Raw genomic sequence first — 23,425 nt, forward strand, 5'->3', positions numbered from 1 at the left:
TGTTCCGGTCAAATCAAATCCACGTCGAATTGTGCCTGATGATCCCTTCTCTTTCTATCTTTCGAGCTCGTCTCCAGCGTAGTTATCGGAAGGCTCGTAAGCGGTGGGATGTACTACGAATCGTATGACAGCAGCGGCGAGTTCCTCGAGCAGTTCTCTGCTCTCTCTCTCGCTCGCAGAAATTAGGGTTTTTCTCTGTCGTAGTTTTTGTGGGTCGATGTGAAGTCTCATTTTTTTTTAATTCACATTTTGGGCGATTTGTAAACTGATGGATTTAGGGTCTTCGAGTTGTGGATTTTATTGCAAGCAAAGCATCACGTTTCCTCTCTAATATAATTTTGCAATGTCATAAAAATATTTTGTATATGCATAAAGTATAATGCCAATATGGAAGATCAAATTCACCAAATGGGCACTTAGTGGATTTGGTTCGTCCTTAATTCTGCTTCGTAACAGGTAACTGACTTCTTCTATGCTTATGTTCTCTTCAGGAGAGAGGAAGTCTAATGACAGAAATCGTCCAAAACCATCCGAGCCAAACGAACCGAACCTCAAACGATCCGAGCCGACTCGTTTGACACCCTATTTTTAAGGGAATCGAGACATGGGAATGGGCAAAGAACCCGACCGGAGGAAAAACAGGCCAGATGAGGTCATTAAACCCCTGAACTATGATTGTGACACCTAATTCAGTAATTTCTTAAAATCAAGAAAGAATACTGATTCGGAAAGCCAACACTCCTACAAATTCTATCACTCCTCCAAAAGCAGACCACATGAACTGATACTGTTACATAAAATATACAACACAATCCCTAAACCATTTCCAAAAGTCACCTTCTTTTTCTTTTTTTGGGCTGTTTGCCTGAAGATTCCGCGACCTCTGCCGCCTTCTTCTGTTGTCTCCCTCTGCTTCGTTTCAATGGAGTGTTATCTTCTTCGACCTTCTTTTTACCGGCATTGTTGCTCCTCAGTTCTCTCTGTCGCGTTTTGGTATCTTTATCTTTCTTACCGTTATCACTGCTCTTTTTCTGACCTTTCGACCTGTTTCCTCCTTTCTTTGGAGAGTTCGCTGGAGAGTTCTTTATTCTCTTCAAGAAATCTGCTACACTCTTCTTCTTATCGGCTTTAGCAGTCTCCTGCTTTTTATCGGTTGGTGAGTTCGTTTTGGAACCCATCTGCTTCTTGTTGGTCTTGGTACTCGTAGCGAGAGCAGGAACCCCTTTGTTGGTTCTCCTCCTCGAGCTTCTTACACTGGCGACAATCTTGTCGTCTGCCGAAGCCTGGTCTGATGTCTTCTCCTCTTTTAGGATAAAACTGGAAGAAGGGGAAGAAGGCTTAGCTGAAAGCAATCTCCTTTTCTTGCAGGGGACCAGAGGGTCTGAAGGTTTCTGCCTCGTGAGCGACGAGTCTGATGTTTCAGGGTCTTGTTTGGCAGTCAGTTTTCCGAATTCCTGGTTGATTTTGGTGGAGACGAGGGTTCTGAGTTGGTGGGCGGCGATGGATTCGGGGGAAGAGTTAGGGAAGAAGATGATGGCGTTGGTGAAGAGAAGATGGAGGTCTCTGTAGAAGGAGATGATGGAGGAAGCGTAGTATCCTTTTTCCAGCTTTTCCTGTATTGTCTCCATGTCCAAATGCTCTCTAACCAGCCTCTTGTATTCCTCCGTCCCCTGAAAGATGGCAAAAAAAAAAAAAAAAAATAAAACTCGGCCCAAATAAGCCTAGATGTAGCCGGCCCAATGACTCGATTAAAAAAAGTCAAAAGGTGGCAGAAAAATTCAAAATCAAAAAGCTAATCACCGCCACGTGTCACTGATATGTGCCCATCAGCGACCATGATAGAAATGGGAGGTTTGGGGCAATTGCCCAATTATTATTATTATTATTATTACCCAGTATCAGAAGCAATAAATTTCTCTGCATGTGTGCGTGTGGACAAGAACCCACGTTAGGTCCATCCATAAAACTATATCTACCCGCGACAACGTTTCAGTGACCAACACCAATATTTCTACGTAACGATCCAAAATTTTTTATAATTCGGGACATTACTAAATTCAGTATAATTTTTTAGATATAAATTTAAATTTATTAGGAGGTATGTAGTAATTTTATCTAGAATTTTATGATTAAATTTGATATATTTTATTTTAGAAACGGGAGTACGTGACCCATTGTTAGCATGCTGGGTCATGCATATTTACAATATTGTATTAAAATACATAATTTAGGGAAGAAAAATTGGGAGTGGCACCGACTAACTCCACCATAAATGGATCATTTCATTGGTCGTTCTTGATTTTCTTTAATGGATTACCAAGAACCAAGAGCAACGTATGTCTACCCTTTCCATTCACAATCATATACTTATTCTTATTTATGATTTGTTGTTTAATGCTGTAAATTAAGGATTGTTATCGATATAGTATAGACATCGAATATATATATATATATTTGCATGTTTTATCGTTGTGAATTTTAAGAGTGATGAACTCGTTAAAAGTTTTCATAAGATGCGTATATTAAAATTCAAGGAAAATATTGCGTACCTGGATTCGAAGCCGGCGCTCGAACAAGGATCCACGTGGATGGGCACGAATCATTTCAAGGAATAAAATCAACGGCTCTGATTCACCCGCGACCGTTCTCATCTCTCCGCCGCCGCCCTGACCTTCCTTGCCGCTCCTCTTCCACGTTCTCCCGAATCCTGCCGACGTCCCCGACTCGCCCGAGTGGCTTACTTCCGATCCGTCCTCCGCCGCCGCCTTACAAACCTGATCGGGATCCGGATTCCCCGAGTCTTCGCGTGCACGACTCGTTTCGTCTCCGTCTCCGGCGAGTTTCCCGCCGGAAGCTGTCGAGTTGGACTCGTTGATGGACCCGTTCTCCCGGTCAGACTCCTTCTCCTCCGCCATAACCGTGTTCGGTCTAGCCGGTTCAGTTACATCGTTCTCTGATCTCTCCCCCTTCGAGTCGTCGTCCAGATCTGGTTTCTGGCATCCGACGCTCCTGTCTCTCTCCTCCTCTAATTTCTTAACTTTCGACTCAAGTGACCTAAAAAAACAACCACGAACGAATTAAAAAAAAAACTCAGATCCATCCAAAAACGACGGATAAAGAGAGAGAATCCGTACAGTATCGAGACATCATATCGCTGAAGATCTCGCCGTAGCTCCGCCACGCGAAGGCCCCGGAGCTGATTGAGCCAGGGGATGTTATCGGCTTTGTCATCTCCGTCCTCCGTCTCGTTGTCCCCTACCCCGTCGTCCTCGAACCGGCGCTTGAGATCTCGGTACTTGTGCTTGCAATTCTGGGCGGTGGTGAGAAAACGGGGGAGAGAGCTCCGGGACTGGACTTCCATGGCGACGGAGTCCCAGTCATGGAAGCCGTGCCGCTTCACGGCGCATGCCAGCAACAGCTCCTCCCACGTGCTCCATGATTGGCTATGCTTCCTCTGATCAATGTTATCGTCTCCGGTATGATTATCCCTGCAACTGTAATTGATGATGTTATTATCGTCCTCGTCGTTCATGCCGTTGGGTGTTGCCTCTGCTGCGTTCATCATCCCTCCATACTCTCTTGTTCAAATGGAGAGCCCTCGCATAACCCAAACAAAACGCTCGCGGTTTAGTGATTGCCTTTTCTTCCTTTGTAAAAAAAAAGAGAATAATAATTATCGTCTTCCTCCGCTCTCGTCTGTGTTTTGGCCATTTTATATTATACGAATTGGTTACTCGCATCTTTTAATTAAAAATAATTTTATATTCATAGATTCACGTATATGATTTCTGGATGCGCCAAAAAAAAAAAAAAATGGATGTAATGATACTCGGAAGGAAACGAGCCCAACCCAAGACGCTTCGTCCAACCGTCTGCGTGTGAGGCGGTGTGGGTGATATTTACAGAAATACCCCTATACCAGATCCCTACAGGTCCATGGGCCTTTTAATTAATAATACATAGGCCCATTATGAGCGTGGCCCGTTTCGGACAATGGTCAATCGAACCGGTGACTAATACATTACACCCATACCGAGTTTCGGTTTATACCGGTTTGGATGCAGATTCAAACCGTATTCACTCGTAAAATATGTCTAATGTTCCGCAGATATATAGGAACAATGGAATACGGCAACAACACAAGACATCTGTGACAGTAAAATGAAGTAACCTAGAACATGAAGTTCTTCTCTGTAGCAATAGCATGTCAGTAAAGATGTACATTACACCAACTTGGACATACTATGGTCGACAATTAATCAGCAGGCGACAGATTTTAGCAACTTTGTTCACAATCATCTCAACCTTCTCCTTCTGGACCTTGTCCGAGGTCCATCGTCAACCTCTGGAGTTTCTGTTCTCCTCCTCGAAGATGGAACTGAAGCATCTGCGTGTGCAGTCTGGTTTCGCATCTCCCTCAGGGCATCAGATACTACAAACTCTGCGGGTAATGCGACGGGAAACGAGACCAGAGATATTGCCCGAGAAGTCGTATCAAAGATACGGATGTTTGGTTCGGCAGAACCCGCGATCCGGGCTGAGTTTCTATCAGCAATGCGAGAAGATCTCCGACGGTTTCTTCTCATGTTACTTGTGTCCATATAACTACCAAGAGTACCGATTGGCTGCTCCAGGTAATCAACTGAAAAATCCAAGAAAGAAGAAAACTGTGGCGTCGAAGGAGGCAACAACCTCAAAGGTCCGAGGGGTTGGTTTTGCCAATTCCCATTTACTATCGTATTGTTCATTCCGATATCATAACCTCGAGGCAGTGTTTGCTGTTCTATTGCATCAATAGCCCTTCTCATTTGTTGGATCGTTTCATGTGTGGGAAGAAACGGGATTGCCCGATTACTGACATTCTGGCGGACACTTTCAACCCTCTTGGCAGATGGCCTTGGAGGGACCAATATACCACAGTCCTCTGGCTCTGACTTGGGCTTATTACCATCACAGTCATCTCCATTGCCATATATCGGAGTAACCTCATCGTCGGTCACTTCTCCATCACAGACGGGACATTCCTTTACATTCAAATACGAGCAAGGCAACTGATAGAAGCATGACCAGCAAAACAAGTGCCCACAACAAGTCAATATCGGATCCGCAGCTCTCTCTAGACATATGTTGCAGTCGAAGTACGTACCAGCGACAGCAGTTGTTTTCTCCATGCCTAATGCCTTGGCTATCAAATAAGTATGATAGGTCTTGCTAACCATTCTGTTTTCGATCCTTGAACGCTCATTTATATATCCAGTAGTGGCCTCCGGATGTTCATCAGTGACCAATCCTGGAGTTTCTCTTACTAATGGTCTCGACAGTTCCCGTTCCCTGATTCTTGAAACTATGGACTCAAGCTGCCTCAGACGCTCTATCGGGATCCGGATTCCCCGAGTCTTCGCGTGCACGACTCGTTTCGTCTCCGTCTCCGGCGAGTTTCCCGCCGGAAGCTGTCGAGTTGGACTCGTTGATGGACCCGTTCTCCCGGTCAGACTCCTTCTCCTCCGCCATAACCGTGTTCGGTCTAGCCGGTTCAGTTACATCGTTCTCTGATCTCTCCCCCTTCGAGTCGTCGTCCAGATCTGGTTTCTGGCATCCGACGCTCCTGTCTCTCTCCTCCTCTAATTTCTTAACTTTCGACTCAAGTGACCTAAAAAAACAACCACGAACGAATTAAAAAAAAAACTCAGATCCATCCAAAAACGACGGATAAAGAGAGAGAATCCGTACAGTATCGAGACATCATATCGCTGAAGATCTCGCCGTAGCTCCGCCACGCGAAGGCCCCGGAGCTGATTGAGCCAGGGGATGTTATCGGCTTTGTCATCTCCGTCCTCCGTCTCGTTGTCCCCTACCCCGTCGTCCTCGAACCGGCGCTTGAGATCTCGGTACTTGTGCTTGCAATTCTGGGCGGTGGTGAGAAAACGGGGGAGAGAGCTCCGGGACTGGACTTCCATGGCGACGGAGTCCCAGTCATGGAAGCCGTGCCGCTTCACGGCGCATGCCAGCAACAGCTCCTCCCACGTGCTCCATGATTGGCTATGCTTCCTCTGATCAATGTTATCGTCTCCGGTATGATTATCCCTGCAACTGTAATTGATGATATCGTATTTGACACTTGTCGATTTGGTGCTGCGTCAGCACAACACCATTAATGATTATATAAAATATATCTATTTTTTTTTTTGCGTAAATACCATAAACTCTTATTGGTGCCCAAAAACAAGTAATATTTTTTTTGCCGTATAACAACTTTCAGCGGATGCTAACGTGACATTTATTGAAGGATCTGAATATAGAAACTGTATATTTGATATCTGCAAATCTGTAATTGATTTATTTTGTTTCCTTAGATTACGCTAGGTCTGTTTTGATGCTTTTGTATAAAGCTCTGTACGAACCATTGAGTAAAGCAGCAGAAATTCATTCCCAGACCTTTGAATTCTTTTGTTTATATCATGGTATCAGAGCCCTGAACAAATAAAAGAACAGAAATCCATTTTTTTCATGACGAACAACGTCTCTCCATCGAACCCCGACATGACTGCTCCCTCGACAACAACCCCGACAATGGCCCAGCAAACCCCAGCCACCGAAACTCTGTTTCCTCCGAGGCGAACGATTTCGCCTTATGATCTGACTCCGAGCGATAACCCAGGTTTGGTGCTCTCTCAACCTCTACTTCGAGGAGAAAACTATGACGAATGGTCTGTGAATATCAGACAAGCGTTGAAATCCAGAAAGAAATTTGGATTCGTCGATGGGACGATTCCAAAACCGATCGACACATCCCCTGATTTTGATGACTGGGACACAAACAACGCACTGATTGCATCCTGGATCAAGAACACGCTGGAGCCGCATCTGAGATCCGATGTTGTCCATCGCGAACTTGCTCAGGATCTGTGGGATTACCTGAAACGAAGGTTTGGCTGGTCCAACGCTCCTCGTCTCCTCAAGATCAGAGGTGACATCGCAAACTGTCGCCAGCAAGGGATGATATGACCCATTGAAAACGCTCGCGGGTTGGCTCACCAACTAATCTATATTTTTTTCTAGTCGGATTCACAATATTTGAAAAAAAAAATCAGATCAAACGAATCGATCCGTCACGAGATAGACTCGTGGTAAGCCAATTCGTCACGAGTCGGCTAGATCGCGTTATTTTTTAACTTTTAATATTTTTATATATTTTAAAATATTTTTATATACAAATTATATTTTTATTATATATTTAGTTTGTTTTTGTTTAAAATTTTAATTTTTTATTATATTTTAAATATTTTTAAATATTAAAATTATTTTTAAATATTTTTTAATATTAAAATTTATATATTTAACTCGCGGACCGACTTGTTTGATTCGCGGGTTAAGACGATATGAATATTTTTGACTCGCTAAAAAACGAGTTGGGTTGGATTTTTCAGATCGGAACGAGTCGGACTGGACTGGGCCGGGTCAGTCCATTTTACAACCCTAATCATATAAAAAATACCTTCTATTTACTATTTTGACTTCAACACAAATCCTCTTCTAATTGATGATCATGCATGTGACCCGAAATATAGTGTGGTCGCATCTTGTGTTTATTGATCATAACGTTAAATTTATGGTGATCACACTAATTTATTATGTTCATATCTTATATATCTCACTAATCGTTTGATTAAAACATTTGGGGGTGGCCATAGCCGTTGCGTCCTGGAGAGAGAGAGAGAGAGAGAGAGAGAGAGAGAGAGCGTCGAGGTGCCGTTAAAGACAGCAGAATTTCCATCTGTAAATAAATCGTAATACATATGAAAAAAATGCTAAAAATTCGACGAAATATTTTTTTAATTTTTTTTATTAAAAGCTAGAATTTCATTGGTGAAACATAATAAAATATTAAAACTCTTAAATTCAAACGATAGAAAAGAAAACTCTTCTCGTATTTGACACTTGTCGATTTGGTGCTGCGTCAGCACAACACCATTAATGATTATATAAAATATATCTATTTTTTTTTGCGTAAATACCATAAACTCTTATTGGTGCCCAAAAACAAGTAATATTTTTTTTTTTGCCGTATAACAACTTTCAGCGGATGCTAACGTGACATTATATCATATCTAGGGTGTAAAACGCTCGCGGGTTGGCTCACCAACTAATCTATATTTTTTTCCAGTCGGATTCAAAATATTTGAAAAAAAAAATCAGATCAAACGAATCGATCCGTCACGAGATAGACTCGTGATAAGCCAATTCGTCACGAGTCGGGCTAGATCGCGTTATTTTTTAACTTTTAATATTTTTATATATTTTAAAATATTTTTATATACAAATTATATTTTTATTATATATTTAGTTTGTTTTTGTTTAAAATTTTAATTTTTTATTATATTTTAAATATTTTTAAATATTAAAATTATTTTTAAATATTTTTTAATATTAAAATTTATATATTTAACTCGCGGACCGACTTGTTTGATTCGCGGGTTAAGACGATATGAATATTTTTGACTCGCTAAAAAACGAGTTGGGTTGGATTTTTCAGATCGGAACGAGTCGGACTGGACTGGGCCGGGTCAGTCCATTTTACAACCCTAATCATATAAAAAATACCTTCTATTTACTATTTTGACTTCAACACAAATCCTCTTCTAATTGATGATCATGCATGTGACCCGAAATATAGTGTGGTCGCATCTTGTGTTTATTGATCATAACGTTAAATTTATGGTGATCACACTAATTTATTATGTTCATATCTTATATATCTCACTAATCGTTTGATTAAAACATTATAAATTTAACGTTAAGATCAATGAGATCAACATTTGACCATATTATATTTCGGATCATATGGGTTATAAGGTTACATGTGAAAAAAATGTATGTGTTGAAGTTAAAATAAAAAAGGGAGTATATTTTTTTATAATGCACCTGCTACCGTACACCACTTTTAATACATTCTTCAAATTTGGCACATTTCAAATAATACAAAACTATGACATTATTTTTTATCCTTTCCAGATTTCAATGGGTCATATCATTTTGTTGTTATTTTTTTTAAAAAAAAGCATAGTCATTGATCCATTCCACTCGCGTAGTAATCGATTATGAAATATCTGTAATCATACTTTTTCAAAATAATTTTATTATTATTATTATTATTATTATATTATTTGGAGTTGCTCTTGTTTTTCTTTCGGATAAGGAAATGATTTACGTTTGCATCCCTACAATGTGTTCAAGTGTATAATAATGATTAATATAATAAGATGAAATGATTCGATAGAGTAAATTATATTCGTTAAAAAGAATAACATAAAAATCTTATTAATTTCGGCAACCTTGTTCGTTGGTAACAGTTAGAGTCTACATTTTGCATGCAATCCGTAGGCTAACTTTAACAAAAGGTTTCCCGGGGAAGAAAGCGTCCAAGCACTCGTCAGCGTTACCAAGAACGGCTCGGCAACACTCTCTCGACATGTCCTTGAGTTTGAAAGATCTGACGGCTTGTTCGCACCCCGGAATCGGCCTAATTTCATCCCAACATTTCAGCTGGTTCGGTAATACCCTATTGTCCGAGGCCGCAGATTTCGCCTCGACATTGTTCGCTAATACACATTCCAACACTAGCAAAACTGTAACAACTGTGAATACCGTGATCGCCTTGTTCATCATCATTTAATATTTTTTTTCGTTTCTTTTATTTTTTTTTTTGTAAATATATTGTTTCTAAACTTTAAAACTTATATAAATATATATAGACATGCATGTACAATTGTACCAATTTTTAATTGCTCCAAAATCTTACCTTTCGTATGTTTTGAGTAAGAAATATACATAGTATCAAGATATATGAATAATAATATAGAAGATCGTCATAGGAGATTTGAGAAGATTATAATAATATTACGTAATAGTTAGATTTGAGAAATATACATAGTATCAAATCTAACTATTTACGTAATATTATTATAATTTTTCAAATCTTCTTTGACGATCTTTTTCTTTTGATACATTGCTCTTTTAAGGTATGTTAATGTCATTATTGGAAAGATTCTATAATTTTATATATTTAATCTTAATTTGTTGACAATCTTAACTAGGTGCATATCCTCACCCAATATTACGAGAGATATATCGTATGGTAGTCTTATAAAGGAAAATTGTTAGAGTCCAACTTGTAGGTAGGGGTGGGCACGGATACTTGACATTCGTGGGTCTTCGGGTACCCAATTTTACGGATAGTCGAAACACAGGTATACTCGTTAAGTAGCGAAGACGAAGACGGGTGTGATGAAGCCGAAAATGAGAATCGCGGGTTCGGATTTAGATTTTTTGAATGGTGACGAGTTATTGTACCAAGAAATTACCACAAAGCTCAGTAACATACACAAGAGAATATTCACGCATCAACGCCACACATACTTGCAAGTTGCAATATACGACTTGTTTTGGATAGGTGAACAGAGTACCTGTTTAGCCAAACCATGGAGTGGCCCAGCTAAACCATTTAATGCAGCTGCAAATGAAAGATATAAACATACATATATATATTTTTTATCAAATATATATATACAAATATAATATATATATATATTAAGTTTGTATTTTAAAATTTTAAATATACAAATATATATACATATACCTATATACCTATATACATACATACATATATATATTTTTTATCAAATATATATATATATATATATTTGTATATATATTAAGAAGATTTGAGAAGATTATAATAATATTACGTAATAGTTAGATTTGATAATATAGAAGATCGTCATAGGAGATTTGAGAAGATTATAATAATATTACGTAATAGTTAGATTTGAGAAATATACATATATATATAGTATCAAATCTAACTATTTACGTAATATTATTATAATTTTTCAAATCTTCTTTGACGATCTTTTGAAATGTTTTCATATCTCTTTTGATACATTGCTCTTTTAAGGTATGTTAATGTCATTATTGGAAAGATTCTATAATTTTATATATTTAATCTTAATTTGTTGACAATCTTAGCTAGGTGCATATCCTCACCCAATAGAGATATATCGTATGTAGTCTTATAAAGGAAAATTGTTAGAGTCCAACTTGTAGGTAGGGGTGGGCACGGGTACTTGACATTCGCGGGTCTTCGGATACCCAGTTTTACGGATAGTCGAAACACGGGTATACTCGTTAAGTAACGAAGACGAAGACGGGTGTGATGAAGCCGAAAATGAGAATCCCGGGTTCGGATTTGGGTTTTTTGAATGGTGACAGGTTATCTGCGGGTACCCGGAGATTAATACAATGACATTTATATCCTTTGTCATTTTAATGTATTTACAATAATACTTAAATATAATATCAACTAAAATTACCTAAATACCATTAAAGTCAACAAAAATCAATGAGTTTTTTAAAGAGTTTGGCAGGTTTGGGTACCCTTGGGTTTAGAGTTTCGCGACGGGTATCCGAATCGCGGGTACCCGGACTTCACGAAAACGAAAACGAGATAATTATTTTCTAAAAACCGTGAAGACGAAAACGAGGTCGGGTACCTCTAAAAATCAGGGTATCCGATCCATATTCATCCCTATTTGTAGGGATAGGCACATGCGGATATCCACGATTTTTAGAGTATTCGATCTCGATCTCGATCTCGTTCTTTGGATGAAATTTTGTTGCAACAAAGAATGTTTATGTTTGTGTTTATGTATATGTGTAGTGTATGTGTATGTAAATGTGTATGTGTGATTATGTGATGTGTGTGAATGTGTGAATATGTGTATGAATATGTTGTGTGTGTAATGTATGTGTATGTGTGTGTTTATGTATGTGTATATATATGTATATATGTGTGTAAATTTATGTGTATAATAAATATATGTATATATGTTTATGTATAATATATATATTAAAGACGGAAATATTATATGAGAACAATCTTATTGGCACCGAATATTAAATAAAAAGAGGAGTGAAGTAGTTGATTCTACAACATTTTGCATGTAACCTGTAGGGTAAGCTTGATGAGAGGCTTTCCGGGGAAGAAAGCACCGAAGCACTCCGAGTGCTGCACTCGTCACCAAGACCAAGAACGGCTCGGCAACACTCTTCCGACATGTCCCTGAGTTTAAAAAAAAAATAGGATGACATTAAAAAATAAGAACATTTTTAAAATGCAAATATAGGCATGTGTAAGTAAATGGAAAAACTGAATATATATATATATATATATATATAGAGAGAGAGAGAGAGAGAGAGATGCGGGTGCGTGTATATAAACAAATAAATGAAAACCAATAAAATTTAACTTAAGATAACTAATAAACAGTTAAATTGGAAAAGAGAAAAAAAAAACGTCTATTTGTGAATCAATATATTAAAGAAGAGTAATATATATGTTTGTGTGTGAGATTCTTGTTATTAGGCGACAAATGTCATCGTTTTGATGACATGATAATTAAATGGAAATATTTTTTTTTAAAAAGAAAATATAGGTAGATTTAAATGGAAAAGAATAACTATATATAAACAAATAAAGGAACCCCAATAATTTTTTTTTTTATTTAAAATAACTATTGTACAGGTAAATTGGGAAAGAGAAGAATGTTTATCTATTTGTAAATCAACATATTATTATTAAAGAAGAGTAATATATACATACGTATATTATAAAGTCTAGTGTTGGCATTTTTCATACGTTTGATAAAATAAAGTAAATCTCTACAATGCTCTCAACTGATCAATATAATTTTTTTTTTTAGAAATTTGTGTTGTATTTAATTTAAAAATGTAAAATTTAGAGAATATCACAGAAAAACTAAATTGCATTTTGGAATTGAAAAGATATATATATGTAGAAAAAAAGGATGAAGTAATTAAAGAGTTCAAAACCAATAGCCATTGTCACAAGAAAAAACACTGAACATGTTTTATTACTGTGTGTTGCAATTTATTCAGAGCAGAAAACTGACGCTCCAATACGAATTCACAAATAGTTTACATGAAAAAAAAAAGAAAAAAGATAGATCGACCTTTCTGTCGAAGTGTTAAACGCTATCCGAAGGACGGGGAAGAAGAAGAAACTCGAGCCAGCCAGGGCTTTAACCTGAACCAATCACGCAGTGTATTAAGCAGATGCAGCTTTCTTGCAGTACTTTTCAAGCCAATCCATCGTCACGCTCTTCGGCCTCTCGAGTGCCAACCCTAGAGCCCGGTCCCATATCAACTGAACCAAAGTTTTTACATGGCAGATGCTTGTGAGTCAGTTCTAAATTAAACATGGATGAACATGGTAAGAATGCGTATATATATATATATGTGTGTGTGTGTATATATATACCTGTGAGCAGATCCCAAGGCTTCTCGAGACACCAAACAGCACAGTGTAATACCTGTCATCCGAGTTTATGCGAAGAGATAGAATACAAATGCACAAATATCTGACTCTGATAATGCACAAATGAGAAGCAGCTTCGTTCTTTACCTTGCTTCAGTTAGGCCATCCAGGGTAATCTTATAAAGAAAAATTGTTAATATGCAACTTGTAGATTCTTGTTATTAGGCGACAAATGTCATCGTTTTGATGACATGATAATTAAATGGAAATATTTTTTTAAAAAGAAAATATAGGTAGATTTAAATGGAAAAGAATAACTATATATAAACAAATAAAAGGAACCCCAATAAATTTTTTTTATTTAAAATAACTATTGTACAGGTAAATTGGGAAAGAGAAGAATGTTTATCTATTTGTAAATCAACATATTATTATTAAAGAAGAGTAATATATACATACGTATATTATAAAGTTTATTGTTGGCATTTTTCACACGTTTGATAAAATAAAGTAAATCTCTACAATGCTCTCAACTGATCAATATAATTTTTTTTAAAAAATTTGTGTTGTATTTAATTTAAAAATGTAAAATTTAGAGAATATCACAGAAAAACTAAATTGCATTTTGGAATTGAAAAGATATATATATGTAGAAAAAAAGGATGAAGTAATTAAAGAGTTCAAAACCAAGATAGGAGGCGCTTCATGTGTTTACCTTGCCACTGTTCAATGTTTTCCAGACATAGTCTTTCAACTGTTCTTTGGTAATATTTTCTCCACATTCCTCGACAACTGACTTGATCCAAAGCAAAACTTCCTGCAATCGAACCAGAGGGTAGAAGAATATTCATGCACAAAAAACAATGACTCACTTGTACCAAGTAATTACCTCAAAGCTCACTAACATACACAAGAGAATATTCACGCATCATCGCCACACATACTTGCAAGTTGCAATATACGATTTGTTTTGGATAGGTGAACAGAGTACCTGATTAGCCAAACCATGGAGTGGCCCAGCTAAACCATTTAATGCAGCTGCAAATGAAAGATACGGATCTGAAAGTGCGCTCCCGACCTGGAGACATACGTATTATTAGCAAGAAAATTGGACAATCAGAAAGGTCAAAGCACAGGGACCAAAAAGTTGCATGAAATATGAATGCACAAAGAACTGCAGATGGAAGCGTCACATCAAGAAAACCATAAATTCACAGTTGGTAGGTAACAAGAACATGTAGACATACCAGGTGACCAGTGTGTGCACTAACATATATATATATACCTGTGAGCAGATTCCAAAGCTTCTCGAGACACCAAACAGCACAGTGTAGTACCTGTCATCCGAGTTTATGCGAAGAGATGTAGCAGCAGAAGAATACAAATACACAAATACCTGACTCTGATAATGCACAAATGAGAAGCAGCTTCGTTCTTTACCTTGCTTCAGTTAGGCCATAATAGTTCAGCAGTACACCACTGTGTGCATCAACGTTTGGCCACGGGTTCTTGACCTATATCAGGATAGGGGGAGAAGTTCTATATAAGCCAGCATCCTTCCATAGTTCCATATATACAATCAAAGACCGTGCTGAATGAGAAGAGACCCAAAAAAATACCTTGCCAAGCTCGGTTAGGACAGGAGGCACCACCTCATACAACTTTGAAACCTATTGATTCGTAAGCTTTATTATTAACCCATTTCAGAACATTAAGAACATAGCAGAAGAGGATGACTAGGAGTACCAGCTGGAAGAGCGGGTCATCGGGTAAATTGACACATATATCTTGGGTCAGTCTTACGAAGAACACCATGGCCAAATCCCGGAACAACCTGCAGAACAAGAAGACCCCCACCATTAACAGCTTGGTAAACTATTATTGTAAGAGTCACAAGATGAACCAGGAATCATGGATGGCAAAAGCTAAAAGATGATCCAAAACCGGCTACAAAGCTGTCAGATGAAGCTAGGAGGTGCTTCATGTGTTTACCTTGCCACCGTTCAATGTTTTCCAGACATAGTCTTTCAACTGTTCTTTGGTAATATTTTCTCCACATTCCTCGACAACTGACTTGATCCAAAGCAAAACTTCCTGCAATCGAACCAGAGGGTAGAAGAATATTCATGCACAAAAAACAATGACTCACTTGTACCAAGAAATTACCCCAAAGCTCACTAACATACACAAGAGAATATTCACGCATCGTCGCCACACATACTTGCAAGTTGCAATATACGATTTGTTTTGGATAGGTGAACAGAGTACCTGATTAGCCAAACCATGGAGTGGCCCAGCTAAACCATTTAATGCAGCTGCAAATGAAAGATACGGATCTGAAAGTGCGCTCCCGACCTGGAGACATACGTATTATTAGCAAGAAAATTGGACAATCAGAAAGGTCAAAGCACAGGGACCAAAAAGTTGCATGAAATATGAATGCACAAAGAACTGCAGATGGAAGCGTCACATCAAGAAAACCATAAATTCACAGTTGGTAGGTAACAAGAACATGTAGACATACCAGGTGACCAGTGTGTGCACTAACATTTCCACCTTCATGATCACTAGAACAAAAACCAGTAGAAAAAACCATGATCATGTTACTGTCACAAAAGTTGCTAAAATTTTAAAAAAATAGAAAAAGAAAAACTACTCTATAGGTTTGACAAACATCTATGAAAACAAATAAAATCAACAGAAACCTGTGGATAGTGACATAAAGCCTCATAAGTTCTTTCATCTGGGGGTCATCAAATCCCAACATGTGCGAGAAATTTGCACCATAATCCAATGAATCATCTGAGGAAATGGTATTGCCCCCTTTATACATCCTGCCATAGTGGGTGAAAAGGTAAAGCAATGACATCGGAAGAAGTAAACTGAGCCATAAAGCAAATGTCCACAAGCTACAAGGCACATGAAGACAAAGTCACAAGGATTCACCCTTCACTAACCTCCGATAAACATAGGAAGCTACAACAGGAACACGGGCAATCAGATTGAGGCAGTCTTCGTAAGTTGGCTCCCAGTACCTGTAAGACAAACATGTTTGTTACACTGCCAGCTAACATAATACAACATAAAGAAAAAACTAGAAAATGTGACAGCAAAATTTACTTTGACTTGTGAATTCCCTTCTCATATGCCTTCTGAAACTCACTTTGAACCTGGATGAAAACCCAGGATAACCATCACGCCGCACAAAGATGGAGATTAACTACTTAAAATCACGGAAATAAATTGGACAAGAAAAACAAGCTGATAACAAATCAAGTTCGGAGGACCATCCACCTGGAGGGCCATGACACCACTAGCAAATTGAGTCATTGGATGAGCCGTGGAAGGCAGAGCATCAATCGCCTTGTAGACAAAATCTGCGATAGAAATCATATATTAAACCAGTTTTTCGTTTCAGTTTAACAACTTTCCCAGAAATAGCTATATACTGTTTTTTTTTTCAATTAGCCAAAAAAAAGACTTTGCATCGTCTACATTGAATTTAGCCAGACCAAAAAGGTGAACTATAGACCTGGGACAGTGGCTCGGTGAGCCAAATCTTTAGACACCGCATCAACTTGCTCTTTGCTAGGTACCTGTCTCAGGAGTAGGGAGAGAGGAGATTATAAGATAAATAAGGGAATTAACTCATATGGAAATCTCCGACATCTGCGTACAAATTGTAAAGACTGCCCACCTTTCCAGTTAAAAGAAGCCATAGAAGACCCTCAGGCAAAGGCTCTCCCCCAGGCTGTGCAGCAGGTAATACTTTCTGGCATTCAGGAATCGACAAGCCCCTAAAGCGTATTCCCTGAGATAAAAATGAGAAACTTTGTAATATTCTAAAGCTAAGATACGACCGGACACGACTAATATCTACAGCATAAATATGTACCTCTTCTGGATCAAGCAACGAGGTTTCCCAGAGTAATCCAGTCATCCCTCTCATCCCACCAATTACCTTAAAAAAGGTCAGACACCAAGACATGATATGATTTACTTATTCAAGTGAAAAAGCACTGATGACCAAAAAGAACAAAAAATTTCTCTCTGTACCATGTCGCATATCACATCAAAACATCATCATATTCATTCCCGATGGCTTCACGCCATAGTGTTAGCCGTGAACCCTGGTCACATCTCATGACCAGGAGCGCCTCACACGCTCGTCACATCGCTATAAGACAAATGCGACTATATTCATGTCAAGGTCACAAATATGATAACCAGAAAGATAACATCTTTGACTTAGATCCTGTCCGCATCACACATAGGCAAGACTATCACAGAGCGCAAACCAATCTAAAAGGGTTCCAACAGCTAGAAACGATGTCTGTAATAGCTTTCCATTAAGTCTTAGCTAACCTGCTGTTCCGGGATTAACTCTTGCAGCTGTGACTTGAGGTCCTGCAGTGCCACCATTTAAAGAAAATGAACAAATAAACCTGAGAGCATAGTCCCATAAGCAAAGCTAAAAGAACATGGACAAATTAAATGCTCTCTCAAGATTCAAGAAAGCTTCCATTTTGAAAAGATGGCTTTCGCTTATTAATATTTTTCCATTCGGTATCCGGCTCTAGCTCGAGAGAAAAGGCTGAAAACTTCATAGTCACACACATCTACGCACGCAAATCGAAAAGTTGTAGACATTGACCTAAAAAGATCATTACCATTTCGGAAGAGCTCTGCATTTGGAGCCATCTGACGGAATTGCTAAGCGAAGATTGCTGCCCCTGTTATGTAAGATCCGATCATCAGTCGATTAACGTCAAACAGAGTGACAAAAGCAAAGGAATAAAACCCGTTCGCGAAAATTTCGAATCAGGGGAAAGAATCACTCACGACACGAGACCGGAGCCTCGAGAGCGCCGATGCACTTCGAAAGAACACCATTCTCCAAATTCAAGCGGGTTACCTATCAGAATTCCACCCCAAAAAAAAAAACATTTCCTCTAAACAACGGCGATCCATGGAAAAGACGAACAATCGACCAACACCAAATCAGAGAAAGCAAAAGGACCGTGTATTCTATGCGAATAAAGTTCATCGCTAAACCGTATAACTCAGGTGAACACAAATTCGATCTCGGAACCCAATTCACGGAATATATTTTCAGATTTCAGCGGAAACGGAGAAACAAGAACTCCGAAATCCCAAAAGGGAAACAAAAACAAAAAAACAAGAAGAAAAAGATGGAACAAGAAGGTACCGAGAGATTGTGGACGTTGATGGAGAGAGGAAGAGTGACGTTGCGCGTGATAATATACAGTGATCTAATAAAGAACGGCGACGCGAACGAAATGGAGAAAACAAATGCAATTACTTGCAGCAGGAGGTGCTTCTGTCGTTTAAGTAAATTCCACTTATGTCCTCTACATTTAGCTTTATTTCGTAATTGCCCTTCCTGTGCCCTGGCAAGGCATCGGTTCTTTCTTCTTAACCAGACTAAACCGGAAATAATTATTTTCTTTTGGTATGGCTTGGTTTTGTACGTATTATATTATTTTCTTTTGTACGATTACAGAGGTTTGGTCCAACTTAAGCAGCCGCACCCTTTCAAAATCACAAAAAAGTCAAATAGATCGAACTTTTATAACATTTATTGAATAAAAGTGGCATAATATTAAAAGCAAACGGCTTTTTGGCCCTTGGGAACATTTTCACCCCATCGTACACGTTGCAGAGTAAATGAGGTTAAAAATATTTACTGCCGGAGTAGTAACGACATTAGTTTAGTTTTATTATGAATAGTAATATAAACCGGTCTGTATAATTACGTATACATTAGACCCATATTTCGTTATTGTTACCGAAGAAATACAATGCATAATATAAACCAATTTGTTTTTTTTTTTGCATCGTACACGTTGCAGAGTAAATGAGGCTAAAAAAATTACTGCCGGAGTAGTAACGACATTAGTTTAGTTTTATTATGAATAGTAATATAAACCTGTCTGTATAATTACGTATACATTAGACCCAGATTTCGTTATTGTTACCGAAGAAATACAATGCATAATATAAACCAATTTGTTTTTTTTTTTGTGAAATGTAAATATCATATTGCACTCTTTCTATTTGTTTTAAATGGAAATCTCATACGAAACAATTTGTTACTGCACTCTTTCTAGTATACAAACTTTCATGCCGGAAAAAAAAAATCAATCACAAAATACATTATGAACGGAAACATTCATTAGTACATGGTTTCAACCCAAATTCGAGTCACTATTTGGGGAGAGACATTCACATGAATTTTTCCGATCTTTTTATAGATAACTGGATCAAAGATTCGATAAATTTTCGAATTATATAAAAAAATTAGTATATCAAATTCAAGATTGGATACTTCAACTGATAAGAAAGGGAGAAAAGTTCATTCTCAATCTAGGTTCGAGTCTTTATTTGAGGAGATCCATTCACATGGATTTCTCCACTCCTCTGGAAGATGTGATCGGATCAAAGACATGGTGAACTTTTATATTATAAAAAAAAATAGTACACCAAGTTACATTTTATGTGCCCCAAGTAAGATTTTTTTTGGACAACGTGGGTGAGTGATATTTCTCCGACAAGGGCTGCACATAAGCTCTCTGCATTACACTCTGTCGGCAAAATCATTTAACCGGGTTAATTCCTCGTCGTGTACGTACCCATGCAAGAGCATCGAAATTGAGGCAATATATATATATATAGAGACACACAATGGAAAATTAGCACTAGATGTCGATTTGAGTTTTATACACCAATATATAGAATCCAAATATGTCAAGGCAAGTGATGACCTTTTGTCTGATCGGAGGCGTTGTTCAACATGAAACCATGATCCATGTGATGAGAGGGTTTCATGTGAAACGTGGAAAAACCATCTTCGAGATCGATCAAACCCTCCAAATCGAAGTCGACGTTTGGATCCGAAAACTCACCTAACGGCCGTTCTGTCTTCACAGAACTGCTGGCTAGCAAAGTACCGGAAAATCCTGCCAGCCTGTTGACCTGATCATGATCACCCGTCGAATCTTGGTTTGTGATAACCGGATTTTCCGGTTTGGTTCTCCTTCTACCGGATTTGGCCGCCTCAACGGCATGTTTTCCGGTTAGGCTCTGGACGAGGGCACGGAAGTTCTTGACGTCGGTCTTGATGATCTCCGGTGCAAATATATGGATTATACGAATCTTAGGCTTGGTCTTGGTCACGTGAGAGCTCTTGTTCATGGAAATCGGAACCCTAGAATTCTGAAGGCTTTTACGATGAGGAAGATGAAGATCATATTCGGACGCCATCGAATCCATTTGCACTTCAAGACAACACAAAAGGAAATGAATGAATGATGAAAAGGAGATCTGAACTTTTCTTGTATGGTATAAACAAATGTATTACACCATACGATTAGTTTATTACTGCGGCGGTTGATCTATATATTGATTGGAGGGGATTTGGTGGATATATTATGCATTAAAATATTAGATTGTTGGTCGGTCAACACATTAATTAATTACAAATACTGAATACGAAATTGCAAGAAGAAATAGCGGTGGACCTGCGCTCCATGTTGCATGCATATATATATATGTATATATAACAACTAGTTTTGAAACTATATATCAACTGTTGCATTTGCTTGGAGAAATTGGAAATTTAAGGAGCCTAAACAGACGGGCAAATTCCTCACAAAACTCCTATGAGGAAAAGAATTCATCACCATGTATGATAGTATATAATACAGTCATGACAATGATGACATGCCATATACTTATTTATACAAATAAAGCATCATATATATATAGGTGGAAAATTATATGTGGGTATCTAGATTACATCGACCGTCCAATTTATTGAAATTGAGAGGAAGGTATTATATCTATGTGCCCTCCGACAACCACCAAAGATACTCATCTCACGTACGTCATATGTGCGCTTTGTAAAATGGAGACGCAAATCGTATACCTCGTCCCGAATTCTAACTCTAATTTAGAGATAAGACATAAATTCTAATCATATTACTTATTCCATAAACTGAGATTAGCTTGGATCTCAATCAATTACATCCGGTTACAAAAAAAAACAAAACAAAATAAAACATGCTTTATAGTACCGTATGTAGGTTTAGATAAATCCTATATATATATGTTCAATACAACAAATCTATGGAGAAAAAATGTAACCATGATTATACAATCGAAACTTTTAATAGAAAAATTGTTTCTCGACGCTATATATTTTAAATGTATTTTTATATTGACTTGCTCTAAACTTAAAAGAATTGAAGTGTGAAACTGCTAGACATCACCGGGAAAGACTTTCGAGTTGCAAATGCTTTAAAAAAATCGTTGACTTTGATTTATACCAGCGAGGCAAACAGAGTGGACTTAACCATTTGATTGATACACGTTGGCTTTCCTAAATTTAATACTTGCAAAAAATACACCACGACAATATTATGCATGAATAATTCGAAATTAATTTGCTCAAAGTTATAGTTATTTTTTACTAATCAAGCGTCATCGATCACCCAATATATATATATATATATATATATATTGGGATTATGGGTCAAACTCAATTCATTGGCCTACATAACTTATTTAATATTTGCGTGTTGGATTATACAAATTGTGGCAGACTTAACATTTTTCTGCAGGTAAGTTTAAAATATATAAAAACTATATATATAGTGACATAATCTAAAAAAATATTATAGTAAGATACATAATCTCTCTGTTAGAGAATATAAAATCGCAATCATCGTTGATGGACTGTGCGAAAGATTGGTTTCTATAGTTCTGTAACATATGTGGCTCTGAAGCCCAAATCCGCTAACCATGACGGTCCATACAGAATCTAAATTTAAATAAGTACGGGTTGTATAACCCTCGATAATAATTCGAATATTTTTCATAAATCCGTTCCTCGAAAATTAAACATAGAAATTAAAGCGTTGCGTTTGATACTCAACAAGTGACTAATTTTAATTTCAATAGCAATGGAAGATTAAATCTCTTCCCTTATCCCTTAATTTCCCGTGCCGGAAACCGTCCACGAGAGCTCTCTCTCAGCCGCTTCCATCCCCAACCTCCGCCGCAGCTGCTGTTGCCGCCGCATGATTCGCCTCAGCGCGCCACCGATTCCCAACCAGTCGTCATCTCCGTCTTCGTCTTCGTCTTCCTCATCGTCGCCGTCTTCCATCTCCACCAGATCCGACCACCGGATCCTCGTCCCTGCCTCCCGACCGCCTCCGTTTCCTTTCTCCGCGGTGGGAAACTCGAATCGGCAAAGCGGACACGAATTGTGATCCGATAACCACGGGATGATGCAATCCGAGTGATATAGATGGGTGCAAGGTAACTTTCTAGCGGATTCTCCGATCTCGAACTCCTCCTTGCAAACGGCGCAGAGTATGCCGGAATCGGGATCGTCTACGGAGGAGAGCATGGCGGACGAGATCTGGACGGTGGGGATCGAATCGATATCTGGACACTTAGACGACGACGAAGAAGAAGAAGAAGACGATCCGGAACTCTCGGAGGCGAGACGGCGAAGGATGCGCTGACGGTAGGGGCTATCGACGAGGAAATTATCGTCGGAAACCGCAGGATCGACCAAACACCAATCATCGTCCTCATCTCCATCTTCTTCGTGTTCATCTAAATCGCCGAAGCTAACATCAAACAGACTACAACCATCCATACCGTGGAGAAATTCGAGCCGACACTGGGGACAGAGTAGAGGCGAAGGAACCGAAGAGGATAGAAGCTCGACGCTCATGTCGCATTCGTCGCACCAGTAAGTCTGCCGCTCCGGTAGGACGCCGGCAGCGGCGGAGGCGGAGGAGGACATTGGAGAAGTGGTGGTGATGGTTCTGGAAAGGGGAGCGAGGAGAGAGTAGAAAAAGGGGAGGAACCAAAGTTAGTGGTCGTGGTTATGATGGGTCCATGATTGGGTGAAGGCCTGTTATGCTATTTTGGAATTTTTGTTGCTTTCTCTGGGCCCACCAAATACTTGGCTTTGCTCAGAAGGTTCGGTAGTGCATCTCTCTCATAACACTAATTAGTAATTATCCCATTATACCTAAATTAATCATATGAAGCATA

The 23,425-nt window shown here is 38.5% G+C and overlaps 5 protein-coding genes, 1 long non-coding RNA gene and 1 pseudogene across 7 annotated transcripts; all 7 read right to left on the reverse strand.

The window, feature by feature from the left end:
- Positions 1-346: 346 nt before the first annotated feature.
- Positions 347-3,746, reverse strand: LOC104802516. The gene is made up of 3 exons (XM_010526162.2): positions 3,135-3,746; positions 2,550-3,054; positions 347-1,670 (listed from the first exon to the last, which is right to left on the reverse strand). Exons 1-3 carry the CDS (start codon positions 3,563-3,565, stop codon positions 834-836), a joined length of 1,773 nt encoding a protein of 590 aa, XP_010524464.1. The 5' UTR covers positions 3,566-3,746; the 3' UTR covers positions 347-833.
- Positions 3,747-4,089: 343 nt separating this feature from the next.
- Positions 4,090-5,375, reverse strand: LOC104803085 (the record flags this gene model as incomplete). The annotated part of the gene is made up of 1 exon (XM_010526962.1): positions 4,090-5,375. A coding segment is annotated over one exon (1,080 nt), but the record flags the coding sequence as incomplete, so codon positions are not given.
- Positions 5,376-5,379: 4 nt separating this feature from the next.
- On the reverse strand, positions 5,380-6,542 carry LOC104803086 (the record flags this gene model as incomplete). The annotated part of the gene is made up of 3 exons (XM_010526963.1): positions 6,517-6,542; positions 5,731-6,132; positions 5,380-5,650 (listed from the first exon to the last, which is right to left on the reverse strand). Coding segments are annotated over exons 1-3 (699 nt in total), but the record flags the coding sequence as incomplete, so codon positions are not given.
- Positions 6,543-12,891: 6,349 nt separating this feature from the next.
- LOC104802518 lies at positions 12,892-18,651 on the reverse strand (annotated as a pseudogene).
- On the reverse strand, positions 14,109-14,609 carry LOC104802517. Its single transcript, XR_770053.1, has 3 exons — positions 14,581-14,609; positions 14,325-14,411; positions 14,109-14,150 (listed from the first exon to the last, which is right to left on the reverse strand). It is a non-coding gene; the product is annotated as an uncharacterized LOC104802517 (long non-coding RNA).
- Positions 18,652-19,790: 1,139 nt separating the features above from the next.
- On the reverse strand, positions 19,791-20,701 carry LOC104802519 (VQ motif-containing protein 18-like). 2 transcript variants are annotated; one of them, XM_010526163.1, is made up of 2 exons: positions 20,119-20,701; positions 19,791-19,938 (listed from the first exon to the last, which is right to left on the reverse strand). In XM_010526163.1, the coding sequence occupies exons 1-2, from the start codon at positions 20,624-20,626 to the stop codon at positions 19,817-19,819; spliced, it is 630 nt and encodes a 209-aa protein (XP_010524465.1). In that variant the 5' UTR covers positions 20,627-20,701; the 3' UTR covers positions 19,791-19,816. The 2 variants fall into 2 exon arrangements, with proteins under 2 accessions (XP_010524465.1, XP_010524466.1); XM_010526164.1 differs by having other exon boundaries at positions 19,791-20,701.
- A 1,500-nt stretch (positions 20,702-22,201) lies between these two features.
- On the reverse strand, positions 22,202-23,348 carry LOC104802522 (E3 ubiquitin-protein ligase RDUF2-like). The gene has a single exon (XM_010526166.1). The coding sequence runs from the start codon at positions 23,169-23,171 to the stop codon at positions 22,347-22,349; it is 825 nt and encodes a 274-aa protein (XP_010524468.1). The 5' UTR covers positions 23,172-23,348; the 3' UTR covers positions 22,202-22,346.
- Positions 23,349-23,425: the final 77 nt, after the last annotated feature.

This window comes from Tarenaya hassleriana, unplaced genomic scaffold (genome assembly GCF_000463585.1).
Source record: "Tarenaya hassleriana unplaced genomic scaffold, ASM46358v1 Cleome8, whole genome shotgun sequence".
Classification (NCBI taxonomy): Eukaryota; Viridiplantae; Streptophyta; class Magnoliopsida; order Brassicales; family Cleomaceae; genus Tarenaya; species Tarenaya hassleriana.

Bases quoted from the DNA above. Each gene is read 5' to 3' on its own strand.
- LOC104802516 (XM_010526162.2), bottom strand. From the start codon at position 3,565: ATGATGAACGCAGCAGAGGCAACACCCAACGGCATGAACGACGAGGAC. The intron at 3,055-3,134 runs GTACGGATTCTC...TTGTTTTTTTAG, and splicing joins CGATATGATGTCTCGATACT to GTCACTTGAGTCGAAAGTTA. The intron at 1,671-2,549 runs GTACGCAATATT...GCCATCTTTCAG, and splicing joins AGCGCCGGCTTCGAATCCAG to GGGACGGAGGAATACAAGAG.
- LOC104802519 (XM_010526163.1), bottom strand. From the start codon at position 20,626: ATGGATTCGATGGCGTCCGAATATGATCTTCATCTTCCTCATCGTAAA. The intron at 19,939-20,118 runs GTCATCACTTGC...TTTTGCCGACAG, and splicing joins CGCCTCCGATCAGACAAAAG to AGTGTAATGCAGAGAGCTTA.
- LOC104802522 (XM_010526166.1), bottom strand. From the start codon at position 23,171: ATGTCCTCCTCCGCCTCCGCCGCTGCCGGCGTCCTACCGGAGCGGCAG.